We start from the raw sequence: 21,280 nt of genomic DNA on the forward strand, positions 1-21,280 counted from the left end.
TAATTTTAGATGTGGGTTGTGGGGTTTATAGGGGTAAAGAGTCAGAAGTTATTGAAATGTAAGTAATATTTAGTTTTTAATTAATAATATTTGTTTAATTGATAATTATGTTCATTGCACTTTTTGGGGGGATTTTAGTTGTGAGTTGTGGGTTTTGTAGAAGTATGTGGTGGGAAGTAACTTAATTTTAAGTAATTATTAATTTTGTAATTAATATTTATTAAATTGATTATTAATTATGTTAATTGTGTAAATAATGTTCTGTGTGTTTTGTAGGCGTATATTGTGGGAAGTGAATTAATTATCATTGACGAATAATTATTATTTAATTAATGACAATTAGTTTGTTAATAACTATTATCTGATACAGACTGTTAGTTGTATATTCCTTACCTTTAAATTTCTCCTAGGTGTCACTCTTGAAACAGATTTTTTCTTCAACAGTACCCTTGCGCGTCGTTGGTCGGCTTCATGTCCATCATCGACGTTGTGGGCTCCGTGATGTCGCAGGACCCACGTACACGCCGCCCATGCGCCCATTCTAAGCCAACCTAAGTGCAGATCCAGAGAGGGCGTTTTTTTGGCTAGTTTTTTTCGACTTTTGGAGAATACTTTTTCTAGTCTTCGAACTCCTGGTGCATCGTGGGATGTCTCAACGTCAGACCGGCTTAAAGCCTTGCGGCTCCTGTCATCGGGCGATGTCCGTGACGGATCCATGCCTCGTGTGCCTCTGGTGTCAGGCCTTTGGCACCTACTTCTGAGACAAAGCTGATCCTCCCTCCCTTTCAGGAGCCGGAGCATCCTCTGCCCAGATTCAGAAATTTTGTGAGGCCTTGTACCTCATCTTTGGACAGCCTGGCTCTGCTGGCACGCCTTTGGGCCCCGTAGAGTTGGTCGGGGCCCTGCGCCTTGGACGCTGGCAACTCCAGGGGGTCCCCATGGATCCAGATCTGGATCGATTCCACTTGACATTCCCCAATGTTGATCCTGACGACGACGTCGACCGTGCCCCCGGGAGGCGCCAACCCAATCTTCAACCCTGAAGTGGACACAGAGCCAGAACAATGTTGCTCAACGTCGAATCCAATGCCGTAAGGAACTTTTGCCCCTGTGTAAATTCCTGGTGTTTCTTTTGGGCCAGAAGGTGAGGAATAGAACTGCTTTAACTGACCAGCTTAAGGAACCGGACTGGCAAATGGACCTGGGGGATGCCAGTGCTCTGGACACGTCCCCTGACACTGCCTTGCTTTCTCCCCCTACAGTCGCTATGGAGGAGGGAGATTCCTATGCTGTGGTGGTGAGGAGAGCAGTTGAGGTCCTCGGCCTCAAGTTCCCTACAGTGGCAGTCCGGGTTAACCTCCTGATAGAGGTGCTTCAGCCGGCGGCTTCCTCTTCTGAACCCCTTTTGCTGGTCAATGAAGCCCTCACAGATGTCCTTCTGGGCACTTGGTCCAAGCCAAGCACAGGGGCTCCTGGGGATAGAATGATTGCCCGCCCCCACCGCTCGGCCAACCCAGTGTTCCCCACCCAACGCCCTTCCCCTGAGAGCTTGGTGGTCCAAGCTGCTTCATCAATAGGCGCATTCCTTTTCAGCTTCCCCAGATAGGGAATCCAAGAAGCAGGACCACCTTGGGAAGATGATGTTGTCTTCCTCCAGCTTGGCATTGCAGTTGGTGAATACCACATGCCTCTGGGGCCTATCCTCCCATACTATCTGGGATATGGTTGCGCAGGTGCTGCCTTACTGCCTGGAGAAGGCCGAGGCTCTTCTCGCTCAAGAAGTTGCCGATGGGTGGGACGCACCCAAAATCGCTATAAGATGTGGACTGGATACCACTGACTCACCGGGCAGAACGATTGACATGTCAGTAGCTGTTAGACGCTATGCCTGGTTAAGGACTTCTGGCTTCTCAGGGGATGTCCAGTTTTCTTTGATGGCACTCACCTTTTTGGCAACAAGGCGCACTCAGCGCTTGAACGCTTCAAGGATTCTCGAGTAACGGCGTAATATTTGGGCCTCGTGACTACCTCTCGTCCACCTCAGTCTCACCCCTTTTGCAGCTACCGAAGGGGCATTCAACCACGTCCTATCCAGCCTAGTCACCAAGTCATGCAAGCTGTCTAGCCTCTCAGTGGCCGTGGTCGTGGGACCCAGCATCCTCTTGAGTTAGGGAGCCAGCTGGCGGTCCATTCCACCCTTTCGCCCCACCACGTCTCCAAACCTATCTAGTCCGATGTTCCAGGCCCATCACCAGTCAGTCTGAGGCAGAATCCGCCATCACCTCCTCCACTGGCAATCCATCATGTCAGACAGGTGGGTTCTACAAATAGTCCAAAGGGGCTACCCCCGCCTCTTCGAGACTACCACTTCCTCTATGCCACTTTCTTAACAATCACATGTTGGAGGATCTTTTGGCACTTCTCCGCCAGGAAGTAGTGGCTCTTTGCCAAGGGAGCTATAGAGAGTGTCCCTGTGCCAGAAGCCAGGAAGTAGTGGCTCTTTGCCAAGGGAGCTATAGAGAGTGTCCCTGTGCCAGAAATAGGCTGTGGTTGCTATTCCTGTTACTTTATGGTACCTATTGCGTCCTGTCATAGACATCCAGGCCCTCAATTCCTTCCTCTGGAAGGAGAAGCTCAAAATGTTCACTCTAGCCCAAGTTCTGTCTTCACTCGACCGAGGAGACTGGATATTTGCATTGGCCTTGCAGGATGCTTATTTTCATATCCCCATCCGGCCAGCCCACAGGTATTCCCTTCGGTTCACGGTGGGTCAAGAGCATCTTCAGTTCACCGTGCTCCCTTTTGGCCTTATCAGTGCCCCTCGGGTGTTCACAAAGGTGATGACGGTGGTAACAGCTTATCTGCGCAGATCAGGGGTTCCAGTCTTCCCCTATCTCGACGACTGTTGAAGGTGGGCTCGCCCCAGGCTGTCATCTCCCACCTCTCGGACTATGGCACACCTTCTGCATTCGCTGGGGTTTACTATCAACATGCCCAAGTCACTCCTGACTTCCTCTCAGATGCTCCCTTTCATCGGGGCAATTCTAGACTAAGTGCAGTTTTGGACCTATCCTCCCGAGCAGCGAGTCTGGGATATACGGAATATGATTTCGATATTTCATCCTCTATCCCGGATTTCAGTGAGAATGACTCTGAGGCTGCTCATTGCCTCTTGCATCCTGCTGGTGGATCTTGCCAGATGGTGTATGCGGGCTCTGCAGTGGGACCTGAAGTTCCAGTGGGGGCAGCATCAGGGGAATCTTTGCGACTACATCCAGATCTCAGAGGGAACTGCTCACAAACTGCGGTGGTGGGTAACGAACCAAGATTGGGTCAGAGGCACATCCCTCTCCTTTCCCCAACAAGATCTAATGATGGTGATAGATGTGTCCCTTCTGGGATGGGGTGGCCACCTGGGAGAGGCAGAGATCAGAGGTGTCTGGTCTCCGGCAGAATCCGGCCTCCATATCAACCTACAGGTAATCAGATTGGCACTGAAAACATTTCTTCCCTGTCCCAAGAGGAAAGTGGTTCAGGTGTTCAGTGACATCACCACCGCCATGTTGTGCTGCAACAAACAGAGTGGGGTGGGGTGGGTTCGCGGACCCTTTGTCAAGAGGCTCTCCACCCCTGGACATGGCTGTAACATCAGGACATAACCCTGTTGGTTCAACACTTGGCAGCCTCTCTGAACACCAGGGCAGACAAACTCATCCATCGGTGCCGTCGATCACGAATTGCGTGTCCATCCAGAGGTGGTGCAAGGTCTCTTTCATCGGTGGGGAGAGCCATGGTTTGATCTGTTCACCTCCAAAGAGAACACACAATGTCAGCAGTTCCGCGCATAGGAGTTTCCAAGGTAGCCCTCGCACTACAATGCTTTTCGTCGCAAGTGGAGCTTCGGCCTCCTTTACGCCTATACCACTTCTGCCTAGTATGCCAAAGAAGATCAAGCCTGATCAGACTCAAGTCATTCTTGTAGCTCCAGATTGAGCATGAAGAGTCTGGTACCCCGGCATTCTGAGGATCTTCTGTAGTAACAGGGGAGAGTTCCTCACCTTAACCTGTTGAGTATCCACCTCCTTGCATGGAGATTGAGCGGTGGCAGTTGACAGCTCTCGATCTTCACCTCGAAGTTTGTGACATTATCTTGGCATCCAGGCATCCCTCCACTAAAATGGAATACACCTGTAGATGGAACACATTTGTGGCATGGTGCGCAGCAAAGGCTGTTAATCCCCTTTCTGCCCCTCTTGTGGAGGTTCTCTTGTATATACTTTCTTTGGACCAGAAAAGTTCTGCTTTGGGCACTCTTAAAGGATATCTTGCAGCCATGTCTGCTTTTTTTTAGCTGCCGGATCAGCCTTCTTTATTCAAATCTCCTATTAACAGATTCTTTAAGAGCATTTCCCATCTATTCACTCAATCTCCTTTCGTAATGCCACAATGGGACTTACATCTGGTTCTTACTTTTCTTATGTGTGCTCCCTTCAAGCCTCTTCATAACTGTCCTCTCGGGTTGCTGACTCTCAAACTGCCTTCCTTGTAGCCATCACCTCTTCTTGCTGGGTGAACAAGCTGCACGCTTTCTATTCTAAGTCCACTTTTCCTTTCTGTCTAACCGGATAAATTCGGGCTTTGGACAAAACCTTAATTTCTTCCTAAGAGCGTCCCATATTTTCATGTGAGACAATCTATCACTCTGCCCACCTTTTACCTACCCTGCATCCCTCCAAGGAGGAGATGGACTACACCGTTTGGCAATGTCTTTTTATCTTGATCGCACAAAAGACTTTAGGGTGGATGAGCAACTCTTGGTTGGTTATATGGGTGCCAGGAAAGGTCGAGCTGTTCAAAAAACTGACCATCTCCCAATGAGTTGTCCGTTGCATCGAAATAGGCTATGCTTTGGCGAAGAATGACCCTCCTGTAGGGTTGCGTGCTCATTCCACCAGAGCAATAGCGGCAACCATGACTATGGGCCATATGTAGGTAAATGGCATTTACCGATTCGTAAATACCGAATTTTACCGATTCGGTATTTACAAATCGGTAAATGCTATGTAGGTATTTTTACCGAAATACTTACCGAAGCGGTAACATTCGGTAATTACAGAATTGGTATTTACCGATTCGGTAATTGCCATTGATTCCTATGGGCCTTGAGGCCCATAGGAACCAATGGCAATTACTGAATCGGTAAATACTGATTCGGTAAAATGACCGATTTTACAAGGGGGGACAGGGTGTCACTTTGACACCCTTTTGCACCCCGGATTCAGGCTTGTGTGCCATGTGACACACATACATGCCCTAAGATGTGCATGTACACAGGAATTCGTTATTTACCATCAAATAGAATTTGATGGTAAATAACGAATTATTTAGGGCCTGTGGCACTGTTTTCAGTGCCACCTACATCCCCTATTACCGAATCTGTAAATTTACCGATTCTGTAATTTACAGAATCGGTAAAATTACCGAATCGGTAAATTTACAGATTCAGAAATATTTTGGCCCCCTACATCTGAAACTCCAAATACTGGTCGGTAACGGCCGAAATCGTCCGTTACCGACCGGTATTTGGCCTCCTGCATATGGCCCTATATCAGTTGGAGTCCTAGTCCTTGACATCTGTCAGACAGCAACGTGGGAATCCTTGCACACAGCAGTAATGCCTGGATAGCCACATCTGAAGGGACAGATACTTTGCCAGTTCGGTCTTCCAGTACTTTCTGGTATGATCTTCGTTCGCAGACCCTCCTCCGTGTATGATACGGATGGGGTATCTATTCTAAGGTAAGGAATCTACAACTAATAGTCTCTATCAGATGAACAAGTTACTTCCCTTCAGTAACAATATATCTGGTAGAGACATATGTCAGTTGTGGATTTCTTACTCCCCTCCCCCCCATCCCCCCCGCCATCCAGCTCCTTCCTGCTCTGCGAACTGATTTCTAGGGCTAGGGACTCCCTTACTGGGCCCTAGTTTTAAAGCACCAGTGGTGGCTCTGCGCTTCTGGCTTGGAAAGTTGTGTTAAGAACTGACATCAGTGCGCATGGACGCAGTCTATGTAGGTCCAGCGACGTCATCCTAGCGCCCACGACGCAGATGACTGACGCAGAGCCGACCAACGCCACCTAATGATGCCCAGGGGTACTGCGGAAGAAAAAAATCTCTGGATCCGGTTTGGCGCTTCGGGGAAATTCTTAGGTAAGGGATCTACAACTAACATATGTCTCTATGAGATACATTGTTACCGAAGGAAAGTAACTTGTTTAATATTAATAGTGTAAATATTTTGCTTTCTAAAGTTGAGTTTCAGGTGCAGGTGTGAGATTTGTGGGGTTATAGTGTGGAAAGTAACTAAATTAAATGTATTTATTAAATATTTTTTTGTTAATAAATAATTTCAATATATTTCAATTTTTTTTACTTATTTTTTTTAATTTGCTTAAATAATTGTATTTATTCAAGGTATTTTGTTTGTTTTTAATGTTGTTCTGACTGAGTGGGAGTAGTACATTTTACCCCTCCACTATCCAACACTTTCCTACTAGGATTAGTAAACTTTACCCCTAGGCAGTCCAATATTTTACCTACTGTTGTACTGACTGGAGCGGGAATAGTACATTTTACCTATTTGTAATCCCCTTTCTCTACTGTTGTATTTACTGGAGGAAGATTTGTACATTTTACCCAGTTTGATTATTTTTGCATTGCGTGAAGAGGGAGTAGTACATTTGTTATGTATTTACTATAATATTTTGCGTAGCTTTGTATAAATTGTAGTGGGAATAGTATTTGTATTTAATTTTATGTTTTCTATTTTTTTATGTTATCATTTATATTATGTTTTTGTTTAAAATTCTAATGTTTGTAATTAATAATGCTTTTAATGTGTGCAGTATGTTTACTAGATTTAAATTGTTTACTATTTTAATTTAATTAGAATGGTTTGTTTTTTAAAGATTTTATAACATTGATGTGTGTGTGTGTGAGAGATATATATATATATATATATATATATATATATGTTTTTATATATATATATATATATATATATATATATATATATATATATATATATATATATATATATATATATATATATATATATATATATATATATATATATATATATATATATATATATATATATATATATATATATATATATATATATATATATATATATATATATATATATATATATATATATATATATATATATATATATATATATATATATATATATATTACCTACTGGCGATAGCCAGTAGGTATATATAGTTAGGATTAGCTACCATAGGAAATCTGCAACATTCTATTGGGAATAACTTTGGCGCCGGTTGAGGAATTTCCGTGTAATTTTCCAAAATTTTGGCCAGCTCCGCTCCGCTCCTTCCCTGAAAGTTTCGGGGGATTCGTGAAGTGGGGGCTGAGAAAAAAGGGGGGTCCCAAAACGTGTTTTCCCCATGTTAATTTCCATAGGATGGTCTGACAAGTCTACAGCCCGAACCGCTGAACGGAATAACGCCAAACTTTGCAAAATTGTAGGGACTGGTACGCAGATGTGCCTTTGCTATGTTTGGTGAAAATTGATACAGTGGTTTTTATGAAAATTAACTTCAAAAAACACATATATATCTGGGCGGAGTCTAACCACACATCTGATCTGATTGGCTGTCAGCACTTCATCCAAGAAGTGTTGGAAGCCATCTTGGGACCAATATACATGATAACAACTCATTAAAAAGCATTGTAGTTAATAGAGGGTTTTAGGACTTTAGTTACATGATAAATCATTGGTTGATGGTACCATACTCATTTTAGGAATTGTGGTGTGTTCTAAGGTGATTTTACCATGTGAAAAAGCCTTCTGCTGTGATATCATGAATCATGTTTGAAAGAAAACTATTATCTCATGCTTTTCCCACAGTGGTTTGGAAGGGGATCTATAAGCTAAACTGAACTGAATAATTCATATTATCTTTCTCAGTCATGTGAGAATGAAGTCTGACATTGTCAGTAAAACATGTACATCCAACAAGGACAGAGACTGTCAGTTGATTCCTTTGTGTTCTACTGCAGCCTCCTAGAGTGTTCTAAAGAACAACTAGAGCGCTAACAGACCTACTTATTACAAAGGTGTATGGCACACCTGAAGCCATCTTGATTGTAATAAAGTGGTAACTCTTAAAACATTTAATTTAAAAAGGAACAAAATGAGGGGGTGTATTTTGCCATAGAAAGTATGATTAGTGCTGCAGAAAGAAAAATAAGGGCACATTTTGAGTAACTTCTCAAATACTCTTCAATTTCATAATAAAATTCTGACATGCAGTCTCCCAAGATTGCCACCAGAGACAAAAGAGCCTAAATGGAGCCCAAATATCACCCAGATGTAGCCCAAGTATAGCCCAATGACAGAATGTCCCAGAGTGTTCTAAAGAACAACTAGAGCGCTAACAGTCTTACTTATGACAAAAGTATTTTAAGAAACAAGGGGGACCCAGCGGGTAGCTATGGACCATGGGTATCAGTTACGTTTTAGGAGACAAAGGTCCTTAGCATTTGTGAAAGTAAAGAGCAATTATTATATAGAACACAATAGGCTGCTATATATTTAACTTCCTTGTCCAGCCGGACAGGGAATTTATTTATCAAAAGATAAAAGATAATCGGTTACAATACATTTCTACAACAATAGTACATTGCAGTAAGATACACTCCTGTGCCGTACCGGGAGAAAAAGAAAAATAGAAAAGAGTGAAAGGGGTGTTTCAGGCAAAGGAAAAGAGCAGGCAGGGTACTGTTGCGAGTCAGGAGTTTAACAATATCGCCTGGAGTAGTACATACAACTTAAAATACAAATCGTTTTCATGTATGGCCACTCATAGGTGTCGACGTTTCGATCCCTTGCTCAATTAATAAAGGGGATCATCTTCAGGACTTAAAATATTTTTGCCTGAATTATGAACGCCTCTTGATTGAGGTGTCAAGTTGTGAAACTGCCAGCGTCGCGGGGGCTTTAGGGTAATGCAGGATGATGAGTTCGGATTCCTCTGGCTTGGTAGTAGAGGGCCCGTAGAGTGCTTCCAAATATAACTTTCTCACAGCTTTTCTTGTTGCCGTGTGCAGGACCCGTGGGCGGTATAGAAATGATCCTTGGGATAATTATAGCTCCGAGTGGGAGTCAATGCGGAGTTGGGCGGGGAGGGCTTGATGGCCGTCGCCGCGGTGCGGTCACTATCGTGAATGATCCGCCAGTGGATGAATGCTGCCGTGGAGTATGCCGGCGTCCCCGATCCCCTTTATTAATTGAGCGAGGGATCGAAACGGGGGGAGGCAATTTGTTTTCCTCTACTAGACTGGTTCTCTGTTCTGTAAACCCCAGCTGTCTCCTGGAACAGTATTCACATGCCCTTTGGGACTCCGTGGCTCAAGTCCTCCTAGGTGTGCCTGAAGATCTTGGATCCTGTCCTTGCCTAGGCTATACAGTACGGTAGTGACGCTGCCAAGTTCATAATTTGTTTTGGCTTGGACACCACCAATCCTATGGGGCAGGCCATTGGCACCAATGTTTACATTAGCCGCCACACTTGGTTGCGGTCCATCCGTTTCTCAGGTGATGCCCAGTTGCCCCCTCATGGACATCCCGTTCGATGGCACTAGTCTGTTCAGTGATAAGGCAGACACAGCTCTAGAGCTGTTCAAAGAGAGCAGGACCATGGTCTGGCCGCTCTCTAGAACAATCTGCCCCACCTCACCAACTGCAGCAGATCTACCACTCCTTTCACAGCTTTAGCAGAGGTAACCCATACCGCCAACCAATCCAACCACAGTATGGCTCCCAGCAGTATTGCAGCCATAGTGCCCTCCGTGGTATTGGTCAAAGGGGTGCACAGTCCCCATCCCCCTGCAGCTCTTCCTGCCATACCACCTTTAGCGGGCTCCTAATGGAGCACAGCCACCTGATGTGAAGCAGGATCTGACAATTCTTGCTGGGTGATTATATCAGAATGGTGGGGCTGCACCTTCCACCGTCTCCTCAACTGACAGAGGACCTCTTTCTGTTTTGCCGCAGGAAATTTAAGCCCTTACAGCCAAAGGGGCTATTTAGAGTATGCGTGCGCTACAAGTAGGAGTTGGTTATTATTCCAGCTACTTTCTGGTACCCAAGAAGGACAGGTGCCTTTGTCCTATCTTAGACCTATGCCCTCTCAAAACCTTTCACTGGATGCAAAAATTCAAGATGCTCACACTGACCCAAGATCTGTCTGCCCTGATGACTGGATGGTAAAAGTTAAATCTGCAGGGCGCCTACTTCCTCATCCTGCTGACCCATTGGCGCTACCTGTGGTTTGTGGCAGGACAGGACCATTACCTGTTTGCTGTGCTCCCCTTTGATCACAACAGTGTCCCTTAGGTGTTCACGGAAGTGATGACTGTGGTGGCAGCACATCTTCAGAGGTCAGGGGAGCCCGTCTTCTCCTACCTTGATGACTGGCTGTTGAAGGCAAGCTTGTCCCAGGCAGTGGACAGCCATCTCCAGACTACGGAAAACCTCCTATCATCTTTGGGGTTCCCTATCAACGTGCCAAAGTCACATCTAACTCCTGAGATGCTCCTATTCATTGAAGCCATTCTGGACAGGGTTCAGTTTTGTGCCACTTCTCCTGAGAACGAGAGGCTATGACATTCAAGTTATGATCCCAATGAGGTTGACTCTGAGGCATCTGGGCCTCCCGCAATCCTGTTGGTCCGAGCACACCAGGTGGCATATGCAGGTTCTGCAGTGGGACCTGAAGTCTCAGTGGGCCCAATATCAAGGGGACCTCTCCGACTCAATCCAGATTACAATGGAGACTGCAAAAGACCTGCGTTGGTGGTTAGTGAACTTTGTTTGGGTCAGCGAGAAACCCCTATCCCTTCCCCACCAGAAGCTGATAGTGGTGATCAATGCATTGCTCTATGGTGGGGGTGGCCATCTGGGAGAGGTGATCTCCCACAGGTTTCTGGCTCCATATCAACGGTGCTATGGGTCATCCACTTGGCACTGAAAGCATTCCTTCCATCCATCAAGGGGCGACTGGTACAGGTGCTCACGGACAACCCCAACGCCGTGTGGTACCGTAATAAACAGTGTGGGACGGGGTCACTGTCCCTGTGTCAGGAAGCCTTGCACCTCCAGAAGTGGCATGACCACCAGGGAATTTTCCTGGCAGTGAACCACCTAGCAGGATCATTGAATGTCAAGGCGGACGAGCCCAACCATCCGTGCCTAGTAGATCACAAGTGGCGATTACACCTGGAGTTGCCTCAAGGTCTCTTCCATGAAAGGGGAGAACTTGGCTCGATCAGTTTGCCACTTCAAAGAACACACAATGTCAGCACTTCAGCAATTTCCAAGGTGTTTCCCACTCTGAGATGCATTCCGCCATGGGTAGAACTCAGGACTCCTGCATGCCTTTCTATTGATACCACTCCAGACCCGATTTCTCAATAGGGTCAGGACTGACCAAGCGCAAGGCATCCTCCGGATTGGTTATGCTCCAAGGCATGAGCATCTGTCTTCCGATCAGATTGCAACTTTGGGAGAATCTGCATTTGCAGCAGTTGAGCAGGATTCTGCAACCGGGCCTTTACAGACTCCACCTTCATGCTGGTAGACTGAGCGGCGACAGCTGGACACCTTTGACCTTCCTCCAGAGGTGGGTGTTGTTATTTTGTCAGCCAGGGTCCTCGACAAAAACTGTATATGCCTGTGTTGGGACAAATTTGTGACTTGGTGTGGCAAATAGAAACTCCTTCCTGAGCAAGTTATCCCAACGTTTTGTATTTTGGCCCTAGCTTGGTAAGGCCTTGCTGTGGGCATTTTAAAGTGTAGCTTTTGGCTCTTTCAGTTATTTTCCAGTTGCTGGATCAGCCCTCTTTGTTTAGGTATACAGTGTTTATGTGATTTTTGAAAGGGTTGCATTTGTTTCCTCCCTCGCCCCTTATTATATCATAGTTGGACCTTAACTAGGTCCTCATTTTTCTGATGTGCACACATTTGAGCCACTTTTACAGCTTTTTCTAATGAATCCTGACACTGAAGACAGTGTTCCTCATAGCCATAACATTTGCGTTGTGTGTGAGTGAACCTCAGGATCTCTGTGTTCTCTGCTGTACACAACTTTCTTCTCAGACAAACTGTTTTTGCGCATAAGGATATCTTTCTTGCCTAAGGTTGTGCCGCAGTTCCACATGGAGCAAAACATCTCCTTGCCAGGGTTCTGTGCTGAGCCTCACCATCACTTGGACCCCAAGAGAGCACAGAGCTTCAACATACATCAGTCCAAAAAACACTGGGTGGCCAATCAGCTGTGTGTGGAGTTTGCTAGAGTGAAAAAAGACAAGGCTGTGCAGAAAAGCTCCCTCACTCTGAATTGTGCACTGAGTTATGATCTGCTATGCACTGACTAAAAAAATAGCCTCCGGAAGTTCTCTGTGCTCATTCTACCAGGGCCAGTTGCTACCACTGCGTTAGCATGCGGTGTCCCTGTCAGACAGCTACGTGGGCGTCCCTCCATACGTTCACAAAGTGCTACTGTCTGGACAGTTAGGATCTCAGAACAGGGTTCTTTGCCCACATGGTCCTGCAGGCATTTCTAATGTGAATACACTCATAGATCAACCTCAGAATAGGTACTGTTTTGGTATCCATTTGAAAAGTGAGTAACCTGTGGCTAGAAATCTCTATCAGAAGAACAAGTTACTTATCTTTGGTAACACTCTTTCAGATAGAGAAACTATTTTGCTGCAGATTCCTCACCAAGCCTCCCACCCTCCCCATTCTATGATTGGGCTTCGTCCGTTAATAAGATCCCAAGTCTAGAAATCTGTACAGTGGTCACACCAATTAGCTTTTTGGGCTCTGCATCTGGAGGTGTGGACAGTCTTAGAAACCACTGTGTGGGAGTGGTGCCTTTATAGGCCACGCATGTAAGTCCCAGAGTGAAACAGTGTCAGTAAGGAGCCACACACAGAGGTAACACTGAAAAGTTTAGAGGATACAGTCTGACTCTTGGGGAATATTCAGGTGAATAACCTATGGCTAGAAAGAGTCTCTACCAGAAAGAGTGTTACCAAAAGGTAAATAACTTGTTCATCCTCTAGTACTGTATTCATGGCCATTGTTTCATGTAAAGAGCTCTGCTTGATACATGCTGAGGCTTGTGGTATTTAAACACTGTTATAAGTAATCAACTACACATGGAAAACGAACTCTAGTAATATATCGAACATGGAAACTTGAACCATGACACTATCAAGAACAATATAGGTGCACAGTAAAGTTAAACCTCTGAAACTATGGGCCTGATTTAGATCTTAGTGAGGCTACCGTCGTCCATCCACAGCGGCAGCAGTTCTAAGTACTCCGTCGAGCCCATGGCTTTCTGTCCGGCTTATCTAGATGCAGAATCAGAAAGACTGTTTCCCTCCATGTCTGCGGTCTTCTCTGCCTGCTAACAGTATCCTGTCGTCAGGCCAACGGATTTGCGTCAAGCCAATTTAGATGTCCCTTTTGTCCTGGCGCGGTCCTGGTGGCGGATCCTGGCGGAGTGAGCTCCTGGTGATGTGGAGATAGGTAAGTATTACTCATTATAGCCCCACACTACACATATATCTTTTGAATGGGTCAACATTTATATGTAGGTTATGTGTAATGCCATTTTTTAACAAATAGCATAGTACACCAACACACTCTATTGAATGTACACCCACAGGCACCACAAGCACAAGACCCACAAACCACCCAAAAACATTTTTTAAGTTTCAATACAGGCGTGTACATTTTACCCTGATAAGTTGTAAGATGAACACTTATGCATGACACATGAAAACATTGCATGTAAGAGCAATGTAAAAATATATGAAGCAAACACAAATGTTAACACACAATTCATAGTGAGACAAGTGACACAGAAGCCTAACTTAGATTCCAGCTACAACAGGGTTGCTTAGCGTCGTGGGTAAGTAGCAGCAGTACAGGAAGGACCTGAACAGTGGGGCAGAAGTGGTAACCGAAAAAAGTACATTTTCACCTCTTTTTCTTTGATTTCCCAACGGTTTGTGCCTTTCCAGTGAGGCAAATGTGTCCCTTCCACAGTTGCCTCAATGGAAAGGCACATCATAATAGGCACAGTAGTAATGTTGGCGGGACTCCCTCCAACAGCCACTTTTGCCTATGATGCCATCAACACAGGAAGATTCTGGTGGAGAAGGCGGGACGCCTACGGTCTTTCCTCTATAGACTCGCAAACATCTAAATACAGCGGGTGGACCACCAAGGCGACGGCCGGGAAAACTGTCCGAAAAGCAATGACAAGAATTGAGGCAGATGATGTATCCCTATAGTGCGATGGTGGGAGTGGGGAGGTTGGGGATGGGGGTCGCATGTACTGTTCCTGCCAAATGGAAGTTGTTGAAATGTGTAGCGTTGCCTTATTTGACAGCTTTGATTGCAGCCTTTTATGTGTATCTTATGAATGTATTCTGCCCTGATTTTCAAATTAATAAAAAAAAAAATTTAAAAAGTAAAGCAATGATAAGAACAGATCCGTCAACAACTAACTCAGGCCCTATATATTTGTGAAGATTCTTCAAATTATGGAGACTATACCTCCCATTCCATCTAGACAGCCACCTCCTAAGTCATGTGTATCTCATAGGTGGTGAGTTCTGCCTGCCAAATTGTACTCAAGTAAAATACCTCTAAACTGATACCAGTCCTTCCAAATCTAACACTTCTATGGACATCCCCTGGTGGCATATGCAGGCATTTCCAGACTCATAGTAGTCCAGCCCCTTCCTCCACTCCTCCATTGAGGCTCTTGATCATTCCATGCTTTAGCAGTGTCACCTTTGCCCACCGGAAGACCCAGGCACAGCTAGGCCATTTTATATATGTTACTGTCTATATCGACCATGATGTGTCAGTCTCATTTTGGGGTCCATAGGAAGCCTCCAATCCAGAACCACCCAGCCCCCCAGGCAAGTAAGCACTACTTTCCAAAAGGGGACTATCTTCTTACAGTTCCAAACAGTGTACATTAAGTCACCACACTGGGACAAGCATCTCAAACAAAGCGATAGTTATCACCCCCTGCTTCAGTGGCTGTATGGAATGATATGTTGAAAATAATAATATATTATTCAGTAGTGCCATTAATGTATTGGCAAGGCATGGTAAAGAACTTGTGCTTCTGAATCCGGTCACTAGCTGCAAGATATACACAGCATATATATTTACAAATGTTATTGAAACTTTTTAGTGGTGAGTATCCTGTTTTTGTTGATTGGCAGATGTTTCATTGCTTCCTTTGCATGGGGAGAATGTCCCAGACATATGAAAGAAGGGGGAATCTGATGGAGTAGGAGTAAATATGTTACCACCAAGAGTAACATTCTTCTTGGTTCCTGGCCTTACAATGAAAATTAATGTTGTAGTTGACGTTCAAGCTATATACAGGTCTAACTTGCAATGTTTATGTTCTCTCATAACTTCTTCTTAGGGTTTTGGAAAGAGTGTTTGAGCGCCACGTAGACCAAAATCGCCATCGCTTAGATGAGGTAAGCCCTTCCTCCATTGACAATTGTTTAAAAACTCCATGTTATTTTCTAGTTGGACATATGCAATAATACGCCAAGATGTCTTGGTGATCTGAATGCTCTCCGCTGAGAAGCGTGGTGTTCTCAAGGTCATTAGATCAGGATCTGGCAGACTCAACCTTCCATCCTTCCGAGGTAGTTACATTGAGTAACATCAATTGAGTCAGAGTCAGATCTCTTATTTACACTATCTAGAAATTGCACAACTGTGGTTTGATGCACTATTTAAAAAATGCTATTAGTAATACTGTTACCAGGCTGTTCTTTTGAAAAGGTGGCAGTTTTACTGAGTGCAATAAAACAAACCTGGCAAGTATATCAAGGAATTTATGGCAGAGAATACACATAAAAAAACATTTTATTTCTGTCTTAAGCACAAGATTGTTAGCACTGTAAGACAATAGTATCTTATTAATAGAGTGTGCCTTACTGAGTATTTGCCACCATAGGAAAATCCGATTGCTAGAGTTTCACTGGGTAGAATTTGCAGACTACACATACGCTATGTGGATAATTGTTTCCACCCGCGCGTCAGCTGTGTCACTTACCAATGTATTTCTAATTATGCATTTGCATCATAAAGTGGCATAAGGGGTAAGTGAGGGAGAGATACCAGTAACGTTTTCTACAGAATGATGACCTTAGTTAATTGCTCTTTCTTTTTCAATATTACATATTGGTCGAAAGAAATTACCATATGTGAAATATTGAAGAGTGCACTTTGTATGCAAGAATCCAATGTGACCTTCAACATGGTTTTCTGCAACATATCCTTGTCTTTTTTTTTTCAACAGAGGAAAATGCACCACCTCTTGGACATCCTCCGATCGGACCTGGGTTATAAGAGGGAGAGCACTGAAGATCTCAACAGCAGTAAAAATCCTAGTTTCTTACTCGGGAAGACCCCAAGATCTAAATTGATGCTGGATACAGAGATGTTAGACAAAGGCACTGAGTGGTATGATTATCTGAGAAAGAAAAGTTTGTCACCACCTCAGAAGCTACAAATGGAAAATCTTTTAGAGAAGGAAATTGCACAACCAGCAAATGGAGAACATATCCTGAATGATTTTCTAACGGAAGAGCTGAGACAACCTAAGAATTTGGGTATTAACCAGGACACAGATCCACTCTCCTCAGATCATGATGCTGAACTGTCATTGACTCCTGACCTAAATCCCCTCCCATTAGATAAGGATCTTGGTCACGCTTTGCCAGAACAGGATGTGAATTCCAAACTACTGGATCAGAATGTGAATCCGCTCCCAACACATCAGGAAGATCGGGCAGATGTTTTGCACACTCCAGAAACAACGTTGAACAATTCTGACTCTTGCAGTGTTCTTCAAATGCAGGCAAAAGAAATAGAAAAGCTTGAAAGATATTTTGCACGTTCTATCGTAGTTTCTGCTGAGAATAGTGTGTCTTCATTTAATCCTGGAGCTGACCCCAGTGGAGCAGGTGATGTGCAAAGTGAAAGAAATGATGTTTTTTTCCAATAAAATCCATATAAATTGGTAAAACAAGAACATTACATACATAATGGCTACTTGTGGTGTACTGTTCACATTGCTTAGGCATAGAAAGAAGAAAAAAGTGTCAATGAGGGTGTCATTAAATTATCAATTACAAATTTATGACTGAGAAAATAGTTTGTGTACTAGCTAGTCAAACAGAGCTGTAAAGACAGAAGAGTAGATGGTAGTGAACCCGGAACAGTTACAGAATAATTTGGGTCATAAAATGAACACATTTATTATGTATAATTTTAAATGTGATACTTCCAGAGCAAGTTCTTTAAAATTCCATGGGTATGTTTAAACTTGGATGTCAAGTGTACATCTGGAAAGCCCAAACACATGTCAAGGTAGCCACACCATATATATCTTATTTCCCTGTAGGTTTATATCGATATCCTGACGTTTGCGCATAAATTCCAATGTCCTGACTAACAAAACGGATCATAATTTGCTGAAACTGCTCAGAGTCAATTACAATACAAATTGTTTTAATTTCCTTTTCAGACCTGTACTGTGTACAGGATCTCAGGTACTTTGGCAAGATGTTAGCGTTTTCCTAAATTCATGAAAACATGTTGAACCATAAGCTCTCCCGCTTGTATTTGCGATGCTGATTTAATTAAGACGAGCTATATTTTGGTTCTACTCGCCATTTCTGGTGAGTAGGAAGACAAACTGACTTTTTACCTCTGTCTCTGAAAGCAAAGCAAATGTGACAAGATAGCAAGATTTAAAGGCATCTTTATTGCTCACAAAGTGAATGAGCAATAAAAATGCCTTTATATCGTGTTAAATTGTCACATTTGCTCGGCTTTCAGAGTCAGATGTTAAGTGCATTACAGTTAGGTCGAATAGATTTTTTAAAAGTTATTATGATTTTTCAAGCCCGCTTATTAATGTTCATTTGCCCAAGAGCAAATAGGTAAGTGCTTAAAAGAAAGATGAAAGTGGTGTGTGTAGTTTAAAAGCATACTTGCAGTTAATTCACATTGGTCAGTGTTTTGTATGGATATGGAATTTCAAACACGCAGTTTCATCTGGGAGTATACATCATTCCATACAAATCAAGGTCTATTTAGAACATTTGTAATAGGGTGACTGAAGGTTAGGGAACAATCATTTGTTATGTTTTGCAATAATTTACATAGTGTTGAGATGATTTGTCAAAGGGTGAGCATTTTAATAGACCATCCTCTTCCATAATGGTACTTGTTGATGTCACATGGACGTTTACTGAGGCCTGTTAAGATTCTGAATAATGAACTGGCTGTGAAGAGAATACTCATACATCTGGTCAAGTACAAAGGCAAGGTTGCGTAATATCTTGCCTCTAAGCACAAGAGACCAATAATGCTACATGGAGGATCTACTTTGGTGAGTAGACCAGGCTTTTTCTTCCTGTATCAATGGCTAATGAGAACAGTTCAATTCCAAGTCATTTAAAGTTAGAGGGACATTTTTGGTGTCCGATATGATAGATGTTGAATAGTATTGTGGATAATATTGATTCCTGAGGTACTCCACAGGATGTAGAGTTAGAACCAGATTGACAAGGTGGGGGAACTAATGACCGAGGGTGAGAAGTAAGAAACTACTCAAGTCAGACCATCGAAAAGTGCCACAATTTTTTAGTCCGGAAAAGAAGATTGTAAAATCAGTTGTCTCAAACGCAGCAAATAAATCAAGTAAGATTAGGGCTTTATTGTCCTCTTTGTTAATACGTCTGAAATCATCTAAAATATAGAGACCAACTCAGTGCTATATCCTACTCTAAATCCAGCTATCCTGGATGGAGCGGATTATATATATCAGTAAAAGCCTGAAATTGGTTGAAAACCAACTCCTCAAGAGCTTTTATGAGAAATATTTAGGTTTGGAAGACAAAACAAAGGGTTTCTTTAGTAACGGTTTTATAATGGCTGCTTTCCAGTGATCTGGGACCTAGCAAGGGAGTAAAAAGTATTGTGATATCAGGTGCATGTAAAGGAGAAAGTTGTTTCATGGTATTGCCAGTCCATAGGTCCAGAGAGGAGCTGGAAGTTTTGGAGCTAGAAATCTTCTGCATAATTGTTGAGATTAAGATTCCTATAAAAAAAAAGAAAGAAGCTGCTGGATATAGCTACATTGGCCGTGCGTACTGTGTGAATGAGGTGGATCATCAACAGGAGTTTTGGCATGAATAAGAAGATCCTTGTCTATTGTGTATCTCTAAATAAAATTGATCAAGGTGTCTCAGATTAGTAGAGAGCTCAGAAACTGGACTTTTTTAGCCAGTATAGTCGGTGACCTGTATCTGCCACTCAACACAGCACACCAGGCAGGTGTGTGTGCAAAACAACATTTGCACATTTTGTATACACACATCTTAATGCAACGGTCTCACTGCGGTTATAGATGTTGTGAGACCGAAGGCACATCGGTGTCAGTCCAAACGATATTGTAATCGGCCCCTTAGTTTAGATGAGCCAATCCTCAACTTCCTTTGCTTCAAGTTGTCATCAAGAGCATCTGGCTGTTTCTAGAGACTACGCTGGATTGTAAAAATAATGCACAATACCTGTTTTATAATAGGAGGATGTGGCCCCTCTGTGGTACATATATGATAAATATGTTAATTAAGATAGGCACCTGCATACTGCTCTGCTTCCCCATTGACATTTTCATTTGTTGCACAACTGATTCTACCTCATTTCCTTTTTGCACAACAGATGTCTTCCAGTTCAACAACAAAAAATTATCAATGCAATATCAACCCCCATGGCCTGTAAATTTTGACAATTGGAGACATCTATTCAACCATTTAAAAGCTAGGCGCATATCTGTGTAGGCTCAAACCAATTACTGGTTACACAGTTTCACATGTTTAATTGCTAAAACAGTTATCCATTGTTCCTCGTCTTGCCCAAGACCTGGTTTGACAACTGTTAGCCATTTTCTATTTGTTTGTAGTTACAGACATCCTCTATTGCCTTTTTTTATGTATTTCTGTGTACGCATCCCCACTCTCCAACTCTCCTCCTCTCTGGAACCTGTTGGCTACCCAAAGACTTAACTTTTTTTACTTTCTACTAGAGGCAGGGCAATCAATGGTCCATAGAGCATTTGTGTTCTTATACCTTAAGCAATCCTTTGCCGGAGGCTTGCATTCTTTTATTTTAATGGCTTGATGTATCTTCCGTCTAGCATCATTTTGATGTTCAAATCCCCCCCACCTCGAACCTAGTATGATTTGAAATGGTAAACAAAAATTTTCTGGAACATGTTAGTTATATTTTTGTGTTCTACATTTAAAATAGTGGATTACTTTTTTTTTACCATTTATCATATGAAATGTAGCAATGTTTATGTAGTACTGCCACTTTTAGACTGAGTAAAATAACTTGTGAGTCTTACCAAGAAGCGAGTGGAGTAAAACAGATTGAAGCGGAGTGTTAGGTCTTGGACATTGACAGTTTGCATGTTTCATCTCGATATCAATGACATTTATGCACTGGATATGAAACAGATTAGTAAAGCACTTGTCCATATGTAGCCTAAAAGATATTGGGATGCAATGGGCCGTCAGCCAAAGAGGCAGTGTCAGTGATTCTGATATCGCAAAGAACTAAATATACACAAGCGCGCTCTTCAGTTAAAGTGTTTTGGGAGAAAAGGTGCCCACTTGTTTCAAAGGCATAGTGCTAACTCCAGGGTAACTATATCACTTAAGCTGCTAATTTGTTAACACATGGGAAGCACTCAGATCCAGAAGGTCAGTCATGTGCTAAAGGTTTACAGGTTTCTAAATGCAATAAAATTATAATTTCTTAACTTGGAGTCGTTTCTTTAATGAGTGTAAGCTCTTTATTTTCCAATGTCAATTTTATGATGTTGGTATTTGGTATGCTTTTCTCTGCAGCTAGTAATGCAGCCAAGCTGAGGGCTTATTTCAAAGAAAACATATTTGTTTGAATATGCATTAGGTCCTGTTGCATTTGTTTTGAAGACTTACTTTAGGTAATGCTCTATAGCTCAGAACCTGATGCTGAGGGCTTGTGCAGGAGAGAAGTGTGCAGTAAGTGATGGTAGTAATAGGTTTCTTGGTAGAATGTTTAGGACA

At 43.1% G+C, this 21,280-nt stretch overlaps 1 protein-coding gene across 1 annotated transcript in view; it reads left to right on the forward strand.

Moving 5' to 3' along the window:
* SPATA7 (spermatogenesis associated 7) overlaps window positions 1-20,991 on the forward strand; it is a 509,081-nt gene extending 488,090 nt beyond the window's left edge. Inside the window, exons 12-13 of the mRNA XM_086937621.1 lie at window positions 15,565-15,622; window positions 16,456-20,991. Coding sequence (XP_086793747.1) covers window positions 15,565-15,622; window positions 16,456-17,163 — 766 coding nt within the window. The 3' untranslated portion in view covers window positions 17,164-20,991. The remainder of the gene's footprint in view (window positions 1-15,564; window positions 15,623-16,455) is intronic.
* The last annotated feature ends 289 nt before the right edge of the window (window positions 20,992-21,280 follow it).

This window comes from Lissotriton vulgaris, chromosome 9 (assembly GCF_964263255.1).
Source record: "Lissotriton vulgaris chromosome 9, aLisVul1.2, whole genome shotgun sequence".
NCBI lineage: Eukaryota > Metazoa > Chordata > Amphibia > Caudata > Salamandridae > Lissotriton > Lissotriton vulgaris.